General features: G+C 37.7%; 1 protein-coding gene across 4 annotated transcripts in view; it reads left to right on the top strand.

Moving 5' to 3' along the window:
• LOC107715875 (talin-1-like) overlaps positions 1-13,463 on the top strand; it is a 109,819-nt gene that overhangs the window by 90,901 nt on the left and 5,455 nt on the right. For all 4 annotated transcript variants that reach the window (XM_016522109.1, XM_016522112.1, XM_016522111.1 and 1 more), the window contains 14 exons: positions 522-770; positions 1,796-1,915; positions 3,200-3,346; positions 3,430-3,596; positions 4,985-5,168; positions 5,956-6,081; positions 7,186-7,302; positions 7,444-7,629; positions 8,287-8,394; positions 10,748-10,853; positions 12,036-12,160; positions 12,518-12,643; positions 12,760-12,822; positions 13,116-13,298. In XM_016522109.1, the coding sequence (XP_016377595.1) occupies positions 522-770; positions 1,796-1,915; positions 3,200-3,346; positions 3,430-3,596; positions 4,985-5,168; positions 5,956-6,081; positions 7,186-7,302; positions 7,444-7,629; positions 8,287-8,394; positions 10,748-10,853; positions 12,036-12,160; positions 12,518-12,643; positions 12,760-12,822; positions 13,116-13,298 (2,007 nt within the window). The remainder of the gene's footprint in view (positions 1-521; positions 771-1,795; positions 1,916-3,199; positions 3,347-3,429; positions 3,597-4,984; positions 5,169-5,955; positions 6,082-7,185; positions 7,303-7,443; positions 7,630-8,286; positions 8,395-10,747; positions 10,854-12,035; positions 12,161-12,517; positions 12,644-12,759; positions 12,823-13,115; positions 13,299-13,463) is intronic.

The following is a 13,463-nucleotide window of genomic DNA, read 5'->3' as shown; positions in this document are numbered from 1 at the left end:
AGCAGCACAACAGTTTCAACACTGATAATAAATCAGCATATTAGAGTGATTTCTGAAGCATCATGTGACACTGAAGACTGGAGTAATGATGCAAAAAATTCAGCGCTTCATCACAGGAATAAATTACATTTTAAAGTATATTAAAATAGGAAACCAATATTAGAAATTGCAATAATATTTCACAATATTACTGTTTTTTTCTGTATTCTTGTTCAAATAAATGCAGCCTTGATGAGCAAAAGAGACTCCATTAAAAATTTTACTTATCCCAAACTTTTGAACAGTATTGTATCTGTTGGAGATCTGCTGTAGTGCTCAGTCTCACAGTACTCTGTGCGTGTGTGTGTGCGTGCGTGCGTGCGTGTCTTCGTCTGCGTGTCTGTGTCTGCGTCTGTGTCTGCGTCTGTGTCTGTGTCTGTGTCTGTGTGCGTGTGTCTTCGTGTCTGTGTCTGTGTCTGTGTCTGTGTCCGTGTCCGTGTCTGTGTCTGTGTGTGTGTGTGTCTCTGTGTGTGTGTCCTCAGGCGGCTCACACACAGGAGGCTCTGGAGGAGTCGGTTCAGATGATGAAGGAGGCGGTGGATGATCTGGCTGCGACTCTGTCAGAGGCGGCTAGTGCTGCAGGAGCAGTGGGCGGCATGGTCAACTCCATCTCTCAAGCCATCAATAAGATGGAAGATGGGCCTGGAATCGAACCTGAAGGAACGTTTGTGGATTATCAGACCACGATGGTGAAGACGGCCAAAGCTATCGCTGTGACCGTTCAGGAGATGGTAAAAACAAGTGCTGGAACAGTCTGAGTGACTGTAGAATTAAGAATTGGGGGGGAATGGGAAAAGCCACTGTAGCTGGTGGGCAAAATACAATATATGCACAAACATGAACTGAAAACAGAATTAGGGTTTAGTACGGAATTCAGAAATACACTTGACTTGTAACAAAGGACATTAACTAAAAAGTGTGTAAATAATGTGTTATAGTTAACCTGACAAGCATCCCTGAATTATCACCTTAAGAACATCTGATAAACTATATTGTAATATATTATAAATACTTGTTAACAAACATTATACAGTGTTTAACAATTAACTATTTTTTGAGTGTTCAAATATGAATGAACATGAAAATATATCAATCAAACTTTAATGATATCCATGAAAAGCCGGTTAATTAAAGCCAGTAATGTTCTCATGAATTAATAATTATGTTTTGCTGAAAGACACAGGTGGGTTGTAATCAGCTTGGCTCCTGATTGGACACTGCCAAAAATTAGCAGACAATTAATAGTCATGCCTTCGTTCTGTTACACAGCAGCAAACTTATTCATGCTTTTTATGTTGAGTAGTCAGTAGAAGAGAAGATGCCCTGTAGGAAGAGTTAATTTCAGACCAAAAGTTACCTTTGTTTCTATAGTGCTTTATACACTACAGATTGTGTCAAAGCAGCTTCACAGAGATAAAAAGGAAAAGCAGAATCAATTGTAGAAACTATAATAGATTTTATATTCATTTTTCTATTGGCGTCAGTAGAAGAGAAGGCCAAGCAGCCAATTGCATAATAAAACATCTGCACCAGAGAGTGCATTTTTATTTTGGTGGTATCATATGAATTAATGAGTTAGATTTTTTTCCACAGTCACTCCTAGGCATTTTCACTTACAAATGCTCGCCTTGAATATATTTTTCATTTATTTTTGTTTTCGATGTTATGGTTCAAAATAGTTCCAGAAGGGAGAATTATGCAGTATTTATAGAGAAGTAAAGGCTGACGGTGTGTTTTTAAAATGCTGTGTTGCCAGGTTACCAAATCCAACACTAACCCTGATGAGCTGGGCGGTTTGGCCAATCAGCTGACCACAGAGTTCGGTGACTTGGCATCCGAGGCCAGATGTGCAGCCATGACTGCCGAGAATGACGAGGTATTGTGACATATGCTTTCCTTTTATGTAGATTTTATGGCCTTTCCACATAATGTTATAATTTATATGAAAGTGACTCCATTTACTGTTTCTGCATGTTACTGGTCTTATGGAGAACTTACTCTGAATGTTTGTATTCTTATGGTGTGTTCACACCAGACACGAAGCGAATATGCGCATCATTCACTGGTTGGCTTGCGGGAGAACGCGTCATGCGAATTTTCCGCTCGAGTTGAAATTTTTGAACTTGCGCGGAAGACGCGATTGAAGCGAATATCGTGCGTTCGCGGCAAACGCGTCGCGCATTTCGCGTCATTCGCGTCGCCCGGTGCGAATTCGCCTCTATTCGCGTCTTTGCGTTGACTTTGTATGTAATCTACTCGCGCTAATAATTACATTCGCGTATGGTGTGAACACACTGTTAGTAAAGAAACATTAACCGTAAAAAGTTTGGGGTCAATAAGGTTTGTTTTTTTATGTTTTAAAAGCAATAATATTGTGAAATATTGATCCTTCAGAAATCATTCTGATATGCTGATTTGCTGTTCAAGAAACATTTCTGATTGTTATCAATGTTGAAAATGTGCTGCTTCATATTTTTGTGGAAACTTTTGTGAAAACTTTTTTTTTTCTGAATTATTTGATGAATAGAAAGTTCAAAAGAACAGGATTTATTTGAATAATGCTGTAATGTGATATATATTTACATTAAATTGATCCTTGCTGAATAAAAAAAATCGGTAACACTTTAGTATAGGGACCAATTCTCACTATTAATTAGATGCTTATTAACATGTCTGTTATTAATATATTGACTGTTTATTAGTGCTTATAAAGCACATATTCTGTATGACCAATATGTTCATGCAGAATATGTGCTTTATAAGCACATATTCATCTCTAATCCTACACAATACCTAAACTTACCAACTATCTTACTAACTATTAATAAGCAGCTAATTAGGAGTTTATTGAGGCAAAAGTAATTGTTAATGGTTTGTTAATACCGAGAACTGAACGTTAAAATAAAGTGTGACCAAAATTTCAAATGACTATGTCAAATAGAGACCACTTTTGATCATCCAGTCAATTCCCAATAAATACAATCAAATCCCACCCTACATTTCTTCTTGAATATCCGGTTGCACTTTGAAATATATCACATTACGGAAGTAAAATGAGATACTTTGCATAGTTAAACTGTTTTCTGGATTTCTTTGATTGAAATCCCGACTAGATCCGGATTTAAGGTGTTAGTTAACGGTTAGGTGTTTTGTTCTTCAGATCGGCTCTCACATCAGGAAGCAGGTAACAGAGCTGGGCTACAGCTGCACTGGTCTGGTCAGTAAAGCAGGAGCGCTGCAGTGCAGTCCAAACGACTCCTACACCAAGAAAGAGCTCATCGACAGCGCTCGGAAAGTCTCCGAGAAGGTTCACAGTAGATCTTCTCTTACTGGACTTATGGATGTCATTTCAGTCTTGATGGGACTCCTAATATCTGTATTCTCTCTCAGGTGTCTCACGTGTTGGCGGCTCTTCAGGCGGGCAATCGTGGCACTCAGGCCTGCATTACTGCTGCCAGTGCTGTTTCTGGCATCATCGCTGATCTGGACACCACCATCATGTTTGCCACCGCAGGCACTCTCAACCGAGAGAACGCCGAGACGTTTGCAGACCACAGGTACAAACTACAGCGCCCAAACTGCCCAGTGGACATTTGAGTGACCATGAAATGAAAAGGTGTTTGAAGGGTCACGAAACACAACTATTGTATCTCCGCTTGCTCACACCAAACACCTTGCTCTACTGTTTAAGCTACAGCGAACACAGCTGTTTGCAGATCAGCCCAGATGCTAGGGATGTTTTGTTAATGAAACCATTAAAGAACCAGAATCATTCAGTTCCTAATGATTCCAGTCCCTATATGTGACCCTGGAGCACAAAACCAGTCATAAGGGTCCATTTTTTGAAATTGAGATTTATGCATCATATGAAAGCTGAATAAATAAGCTCTCCATTGATGTATGGTTTGTTAGGATAGGACAATATTTGGTCGAGATAAACCTATTTGAAAATCTGGAATCTGAGGGTGCAAAAAAATCAAAATACTGAGAAAATCGCCTTTAAAGTTGTCCAAATGAAGTCCTTAGCAATGCATATTACTAATCAAAAATTAAGTTTTAATATATTTACGGTAGGAAATTTACAAAATATCTTCATGGAACATGATCTTTACTTAATATCCTAATGATTTTTGGCATAAAAGAAAAATCAATAATTTTGACCCATACAATGTATTTTTGGCTATTACTACAAATATACCCCAGCGACTTAAGACCGCTTTTGTGCTCCAGGGTCATATATGTGACATTTACGCTGTGGCTCCAGTCAGCTTCAGCAGATCTGATGACATTTTAGAAATCACAGAATGAAACTGTTTTAACGTCAAATTGAAGTAGACAGATAAAGTTTAAAGACAAACGTTGAAGTTAGCTTGAAAAAGCCTGGCCTGAAAGTGTGAAATAGACCATAGACCATATTTGACCACTTCAAACCCCGTTTGACCTCATTAGACTCACAAGAAACCATATCAAACCAGTTCAGTCCCCAGTAAACCTTTTCAGATCCAATTAAACCTAAAAAAACTACAAAGAAACAATCAGACCACTCTTCTAGGCATTGCTAGATTGTTTTAGCAAAAAGTCTAGCCCTTTGTTAACGTTTTACTACATTGTCAATTTAAGTTAAAAAAAAGACTTCACTCATTACTTTATTATTAGAAGTAATCTAACAACATGATGCACTTATAGCAAATTACAAACAATTTTAGTAACAGAAAAGTGTCTTTCCTTTTATATAATCTTTGTCGCCCCCTGTATGTGTTTGTTTATCAGAATCAGAATCAGAATTAGCTTTATTCGCCAGGTGTGCAAGCACACGAGGAATTTGTTGTAAACAGGTTGTGTCCGGGGTGAGAGGGGTCTTTGATGATGTTTCCGTTAGTGTCAGTATGTTTCATCATTAGCGGATTGTAATGTTAATAGTTTTGTGTTTCCTGTGGTTTGTCAGAGAGCACATCCTGAAGACGGCTAAAGTTCTGGTGGAGGACACGAAGCTGCTGGTGTCTGGAGCAGGAGCGAGTCAAGAGAAACTGGCTCAGGCTGCGCAGTCGTCTGTTAACACCATCACTAAACTGGCTGATGTGGTCAAACTGGGAGCGGCCAGTCTGGGCGCTGAAGACCCTGAGACACAGGTACTGACACCCGCTTCCTGTCCTGTCCGCTTTCAAACAGGAAACAGAAACCTCTTCACACCAAACACAGCTGACCTTACACTTACACTGCAGTAATGTGTGTGTGTGTGTGTGTGAGAGAGAGAGAGTGTGTGTGTGTGTGTGTGTGTTTGTGTCCAGTGCTTGGCAACAATTCTTGGGTTTCTGCTGTTCCTATGGCAACACTTTATAATTCTTGGCATATTCTCAAAGCTTGTTATAGCTGTATTGTTCAAGGAAATTCAGCCATCAAGGCAAGGTTTAATTGCATTTCAATCTCCTTTCAAGTTCATGAACATAATAAAAGCGTTATCTTCAAATGTGCTGCATTTGTAAGATCTGTATTTTCACTTTCCACATGCAGCAGATGTTTTTGAGTGGATTTTAGTGAGGTCTTTGTGTCCATACTGCAGTTTTTCTAGTCATTTTTGAACTTATTGCTAGTCAGGATAATATGCTGTTATGTGACTGATACTTTATTAACCAGCATTAATATTTACATAACAGCTTTCAATTGTGTTATATAACTTTGTGTTTGCTGTGAGACTTCTTCATTTACTTTTATAGTACAGTTCTTGTACTGATACATTTCACTCATGGCTACATATATTTTGTCTCATGCAGGTGTGAGATTATGCCCATGTTTGTGGTTCAGTGATGCATCTGTCTATGTAGGCAGCATGTTAAGTCGTGATGCTGATGCATATGTTGTTCCAGAATTTCAATAATGCTGCAGCCGTCTGAGATCGTGTTTGTTGTCGTGTCTCAGGTGGTTCTGATCAATGCGGTGAAGGACGTGGCTAAAGCTCTGGGTGACCTGATCAGCGCCACGAAGGCTGCGTCCGGCAAACCTCACGACGATCCCGCCATGTTACAGCTCAAGAACTCTGCTAAGGTAAAGACACTCAGAGCAGAATCATCTCAGTCATCCACATATCCAGTCTGTCTCCGCCTGAGGCCTTTAATAACTGATCTCAGTCAAAATGATTATTATGGGCTGCCAGACAATGTTAGGTGACCTGAAATCAGGAGTCAGTCCGTTTGACCTACAAAGTGAAGAACTGCTAATGATTTACACTCAGATTGGTGGTGTTATTGTTAACTAAGACTAAAGCTAAAACTGCACAAATTTTTAAAAAAAAGAAACATTTAAAATGTTTTCGGTAATGGAAATAAAATTTAAATAAAATATCAATATTAGAGTAAAAGCTTAAACTTAAAAAACTTTCACATGGATGCTAAGGCAACATTTCTCATTTTAAGTACTAATAAAAATTATAAAATCATATAACAGAATTACTAAAACTTAAACTAAAATTAAAATGAAAACCGAAAATATGAATACTAAAAATATTAATAAATACTATAATAGTATTAAAAAACCTAAAATAACACTTACTTGGAATATTTAACACACACAAACTAGAGAAATAGTGTATTTCATATAGTATATTAGTTAAATTATATTTTTATAATTATATTGGAAGCATATGGGATATATATTCACAATAAATTCATGGCTATTTTCTGGTAATTATTAATTTATCAATTAACAGAGTTTCTATTGTGCTTTTTATTTAGGTAGTGTGTTTCCTAAAGAGACTGTCAGTAGATTGTGTGTTTTAAAAAGTTTGTAGGTTATTATTAAATGTATTATTTGATTGTTTATATATCCTTTATATATCCCATATTTCTACTAATGATGCACAGTATGCTGATGACCAGTTTTGCTCATTATTTGGATAATTACTTTAATTTGTTTCTTTTTAATGAATTAGTCTGATTTGGCTTACCAGGCAACTCTTTTTCTGTGCCAAGCTATATAAATTTATAATACTGGCTAACCTTAAATATTATCAGCCTTTCTGTATTGTTGCGTTCATATATTATTCTCCTTTGATTGAGCGCTTTAAGCACTGTCTTCTATGACATAACATCATAAAGTCATAATGCATAAGTGTGTCAAGAGTTCTGATGTGTGATGTTTCTGTGGGATCAGGTGATGGTGACGAATGTGACGTCTCTACTGAAGACGGTGAAGGCCGTGGAGGACGAGGCCACTAAAGGCACACGAGCACTAGAGGCCACCATAGAGCACATCAAACAAGAGCTGGCTGTAAGAGACACGCTTCCACTGAACTGTGCTGGAAATATGCACAGCCATTTAAATCACTACAATACAGTGGAAAAAGTATATTATTAGATATAAAGTCCACTGGGATGAAGAAGAAACATCATATGTTTTGCTGGTGTTCAGGTGTTCAGCAGTCCAGATCCTCCTCCAAAGACCGCCACTCCAGAGGAGTTCATCCGCATGACCAAAGGCATCACGCTGGCCACGGCGAAAGCAGTGGCTGCTGGGAACTCCTGCCGTCAAGAGGATGTGATCGCAACTGCTAACCTGAGCAGACGAGCCATCGCTGACATGCTGCACTCCTGCAAGGTCAGACCACTCTCTTGCACACCGTGCAAATTAATGCATATTAATGACTGCATATGCACTTCATAAGCGGTCATATCATATGAAATAAAATTTTCCTTAATCCTTTAAAATGCATGCAATTTTGTAAAACTTCAATTTATAATTACTTTATTCCAAATTATGCTTCATTAAGCAAAATGCAGCTATTTCAGAATAATTAAACAGATTGAAATCGAGTTTGCAAAATGATGCTATAAACTCAAAATTGCATTGTAATATGTTCATTTATTTATGATTATATTTTATATATTTGTGTGCTATGTGTAGCATTATATATATATATATATATTTTTTTTTTTTTTTTTAAGTAAAATGATTTAATATGCTTATTTTCTAAACTTGAGTTGTGCTACATGCGACTTAAATTCAACAAATAGTTGCTTGTCAGCTAAAAATAGAAATTAGTTATAGACAATGTCCAGTGTGGAGGGATAGAATTTAGAAAAGCATGTAAAAAATCATTTCCATATCATTTATTTAGTGACTTTAGTGAGTTTAATATTAAAATTTTAAAAATGGAAAGTGGTCATATAGAATGAATGTTCAAACTTTGACTTCTAGTGTATATGTGTTTCTGTTAACCTAAAGTGGAAATCTTTTTTCTGCTGTGTTGTTCAGCAAGCGGCGTTCCACCCGGAGGTGAAGCGAGACGTTCAGGCTCGAGCGCTGCGCTTCGGCTCGGAGTGTGCCACAGGATACCTGGGCCTGCTGGAGCACGTGCTAGTGGTGAGTGTCTCACACACACACACACTCCTTTAGTGGGGTCATTAGGGTTAAAGCTGTGTGAAATAAGTGCTGCAGCCTTTGGTCCTGTGATTTTAGGGGCACGCTGAAATGTCACATATTTCACAAACTCACAGTATGGTTGTCACTCTGTGGGTCAGTTACTGAAATATTTGTCTAAAATGTATTAAAGGGTAGTTAAAATAAGATAAAACAGAGGTAGTTATATATTTTTTATTTGTAAAGTACATTTGAGTTGTCGAATGTGGGATGTTGAGATCGTAATGAGGTAAAGTGTAGATCGTTGCTATGCAGGACTGAGAAATTCATTTTAAAGTTTACCTTCATGTGTTTTCTGTTTTCTCTGATGTGTGTGTGTGTGTGTGTGTGTGTGTGTGGGTTCGCTGTGATAGCCGGTGAGTTAAAGGTGACTGATTGTGCATGTGAATGTGTGTGTTTTGTGTGTGCTGAACTGCACAACCTCTTAACATGACTCAAAAATGACATAATATAATGTGTGCTGTAGTGCTTCTCAACTGGTGGGTTGCAGATCTTTATTTATTTCCATTTCCATCTTGTTTTTTGTTTTTTTGCACCATTTTGGCTTTGACTTTTGTCATGTATAATCTGTAGACTCTCATGACAAAAAAAAAAATTGTTTCATAGAGTTCATATTTTACAGATCATTTTACAGATATTAGCCAGTTTGTCTAATTGTCAAATCTTCTAAAAATCCACCAGCCAACAAAGCTTGGTACAAAGCATTAAAAAAATTAAAAAAAAACTCTGCAACCATTTCATTGAGGAAACAGAAATTTGACATGAATCCTGATAAATTATTTTTGCAAATCATTAATTTGCACTGTATGTCTGTTGTCTTGAAGTAAAACCACTGGTAAAATCTATTAATGTAGTAACTGGTGTGATTTCATTATCATGGTCGTTTTCAAGAGAGTGACATTTAAATGCATTCTGAGACCTATATTAATAGCATCTTGATTAGTCAAAATGCTTTGTTTACAGGTTCATTTGTTAAAGTTTTCAGATAAACTGAATGAAATGTCATTGAATGGTTTGCAGAAGCATTTAACATTTTGCCATTTGCCACATTTTAGACTTCACTGTGATCACGTATTTTCCTTTGGAGTGTGAGTGTGTGCGTGAGTGAGTGTGTGCGTGAGTGTGTGCGTGATGAGTGAGTGAGTGAGTGAGTGAGTGAGTGAGTGAGTGAGTGAGTGTGTGTGAAAAAAGGTCAAAGCAGGATGAATTGTCAGTTTTATGTAATATTTAGAAAGAGACAGGGCTCCCATAGTCACGTTGTTAGACTGTGCCAACATCCTTCCAAGTGCTGCAAAAATGTTAGATTAAAAAATTTAAAATCCTTGAAATGGAGACATTCTTTTTTTTCTAACTTGTGAAAACAAATATCCCTTCAAACCACAAGATCATAAGTGTAAACAACAATAAAAAGCACTACAAGAGCAAGGGAAAAAAGTAATTTAAAAAAATGAATAAATTATGTGAATAACTAATTAAATGAATATTATTAAATTATCATAAATTAATAACATAAAGATAACGAACAACACAGTTGTGTTGATTCTTCATGGTTAAGCCTGAAAATGACCTGGGAATTTTGTACTGTATGATTTTCTAAGCTTGGGCAAGATCTATAAACCTCCTTAGTAATTTTAATATTTTTTTCTAGTTTTGCTCACCACTTAAATATTTTTTTTTAACGTTTGAGTGGAATAACACCAATATGAAACACTAGTCTGTCGTTGAGTGTCATATTGGTCACATTAGTTTTCCATTGATCGTTTATGAACATCTATTCATTCCAAATATAGGCTGGTCACCTGACATCTAAAGAGGAATGCACCCCAGTCTCAAAACAAAGTCATGAATGACTGGAACAGTTTGAGAAATGCATTGGTCAAAACATGGGAACTCTGAAGAGAGAGACAGACGGACTGTCTTTTGTGCTTCTGTAGGGTTTATATAGACAGACAGCATAAGTTTGTCTGTGGGTGTGTGCGTTTCTGGTATTGTCTGTGTCATTCCCAGCATTCCTGCTCATGGCCAAGTCTTTACTTAGCTGTCTGTCCCAAACGAACAGCTCTGCTAATGCCACGCACCTGTTCCACTGTCACCAGCACCACCCCGGAGGACACGCCGAGGACACACACACCTCAGAAATCACTAGATTAGTGTCTTCTAGTTGACCGCATGAGTGTCTAACAGCAATGAACTGTTTGTGAGGAGTTGAATATGTCATCAGATTGATTTAACCAGCTCTTATTTAGGATGTTTTAATGCTCTCATGTGATTGAAGTCATGTGATCTCTATCCACAGATCATTCAGAAACCAAGTCATGACCTTAAACAGCAGCTGGCACACTTCTCCAAACGTGTGGCCGGTTCAGTGACTGAGCTCATACAGGCTGCGGAGGCCATGAAAGGTACAACCAGCACCTCTCGTACTTCTTGCCCTCTTGTCCTCTCCATCAGCTCAGGTCAAGTATCCAGTTCTGCATCATGAGCAGGGAATCCAAGCAGGATTCATCAGGATAATCCACTGAAAGTGATCTGAGAGCTCGGGGTGATAATACCCAGACCCCCATTTAACACCAATTTTTGTAAAAAAAAAAAAAAAGAAGAAAAGTCATAAAAAATGAAGGTCTTTCTACCCATCTAGTGTTTATGAGTACAAAAATATATTTAATATAATGAGATACACTTTCTGCTGTTGTCTTTGTCCTTCAGTTTTATTGCACATAAAGGAAAATATGTTCCTTTATGAATTTATACTACCGTTCAAAAGTTTGGGGTCAGTGTGATTTTTTTTTTTTTCTCTCTCTCTCTTTTATTCAGCAAGGATGCATGAAATTGATCAAAAGTGACTGTAAAACATGTAAAATGTTACAGAAGATTTCTGTTTCAAATAAATGCTTTCCTTTTCAACTTTCTATTAATCAAAGAGTCCAAAAAATGTATCATAGTTTCCACATAAATAAATCAGCATATTAGAATGATTTCTGAAGATCATGTGACACTGAAGACTGGAGTAATGATGCTGAAAATACAGCTTTGCATCACAGGAATAAATTACATTTTAAAACATAGTATAATAAAAGCCAGCTATTTTAAATTGTAATGCCATTTCACAAAATTACTGTTTTTGGTCAAATAAAGGCAGCCTTGTGAGCATAAGAGACTTCTTTCAAAAACACTAAAATAATCTTACTGACCCCAAACTTTTGAACTGTAGTGTATATCCTTTCTAATACTAATAATTCTGAATAAGTTTTTTGTTGTTGTTGCTGAATATGAATGTTTTCCTTAAATAAGCAAAGAGGGCATTTTGCATTCTGATACTACAATATTTAAAACAACCCTATTTTTTATTTCAAAAAGGGAAGAAAAACATTTACAAAATATTGTAGAATCTGTTGTAAAATTATTCGCACACCAATTAGAACCTCAGGATTTATAAAAAGAACCACAGATGATCCAAAACTGTAGAAAGTGTTTAAATCAGAGGAGAAGAATGGAGGAAGGCTAAGATATAACATTAGTTTTTTATTACAGGTACACAGCACAATCTCACACATGAGTTTGATTGGTTACTATGCTTTCTTTAGGTACAGAGTGGGTGGATCCTGAGGACCCGACTGTCATCGCTGAAAATGAGCTGCTGGGTGCCGCAGCTGCCATTGAAGCTGCCGCTAAGAAACTAGAGCAGCTCAAACCCCGAGCCAAACCCAAGGTGAGGAAACGTTTACCCACATCCCTCAGGAGCTGCTTAACTGCTTGACATTTTACATTCAGCTTGGAAAATCCCACTCAGTGCTCATATATTCTGAAGCAGATGTTCCTGATTATTGTCACATTTGTGTAACTATTCCCGTTTGCATTGCCCAGTTTGGATTTGGATTTAAGGTAACAGAAATGATATGAATTATGAATGCAGCATGAATGACCTCCATCATCATCATCATCATCATCTATACTGGAATGAAAAACCATTGTGATGATGTGTTCATACGCATGTGAAAAACCTTTAAGATCAGTCCCAATGTTCAGACTGTGATGGAAATGAATTTTGCTCTGTTCTGATCAACAGGAAGCTGATGAGAGTCTAAACTTCGAGGAGCAGATTCTGGAAGCAGCCAAATCCATCGCTGCAGCCACAAGCGCTCTGGTCAAAGCTGCATCTGCCGCTCAGAGAGAGCTGGTGGCTCAAGGGAAGGTATGAACGTGCCTCGATGAACATGCTGTTGAAGGAAACTTCATTCAGAATGCCCGGAAATCCTGTACTTTGTTCAGCTTTGCTCAGTCAGTAATGCATTTCTCTCTCTCTGTCAGGTCGGGGCGATCCCAGCAAACGCAGTGGATGATGGACAGTGGTCACAGGGTCTCATTTCTGCTGTAGGTCACTGTCACAAGTAGAGCTAGAAGAACTTTTGAGCTTAAAGGGTAGTTCACTCAAAAATAAAAATTCTGTCATTATTTATTCATATCATGCTCTCATATCATTATAAACACAAATGAAGGTATTTTGAGAGTAGATGATGACAGAATGTGAACTAGCACTTTAACTTTCTCAGTTTCTTCTAAAATATATTTAGATGCAGAGGTTTCAGATACCTATACATACATGAAGTGGTTTTTGATGAGGTTGGATGTTTAACATATTTTGTCCATGAATTCATTGGCTCTAGGCGCGTATGGTGGCTGCAGCTACTAACAACCTGTGTGAAGCGGCTAACTCTGCTGTTCAGGGTCACGCCAGTGAGGAGAAACTCATTTCTTCAGCCAAACAGGTGGCAGCATCCACCGCTCAGCTGCTGGTGGCCTGTAAGGTCAAGGCTGACCAGGACTCCCAGACCATGAAGAGACTGCAGGTCAGTGTGTGTGTGTGTGTGTGTGTGTGTGCATGTGCGTGCGTGTGTGTGTGTGCGTGTGTGTGATACTTATAAATGTGTGTAAATTTACACCCCTGGCGAAATGTATAGTTTAGTCAGAATTATTGCACTCCTATTTAATTGAGCTCTGTCTGTTTGGCGAGC

The sequence above is a fragment of the Sinocyclocheilus rhinocerous genome, unplaced genomic scaffold (assembly GCF_001515625.1).
Source record: "Sinocyclocheilus rhinocerous isolate Xijiao unplaced genomic scaffold, SAMN03320098_v1.1 scaffold178, whole genome shotgun sequence".
In the NCBI taxonomy this organism is placed as follows: Eukaryota; Metazoa; Chordata; class Actinopteri; order Cypriniformes; family Cyprinidae; genus Sinocyclocheilus; species Sinocyclocheilus rhinocerous.
The sequence above is the reverse complement of the archived record's forward strand: the minus strand, read 5'-3'. Positions and strand labels throughout refer to the sequence as shown.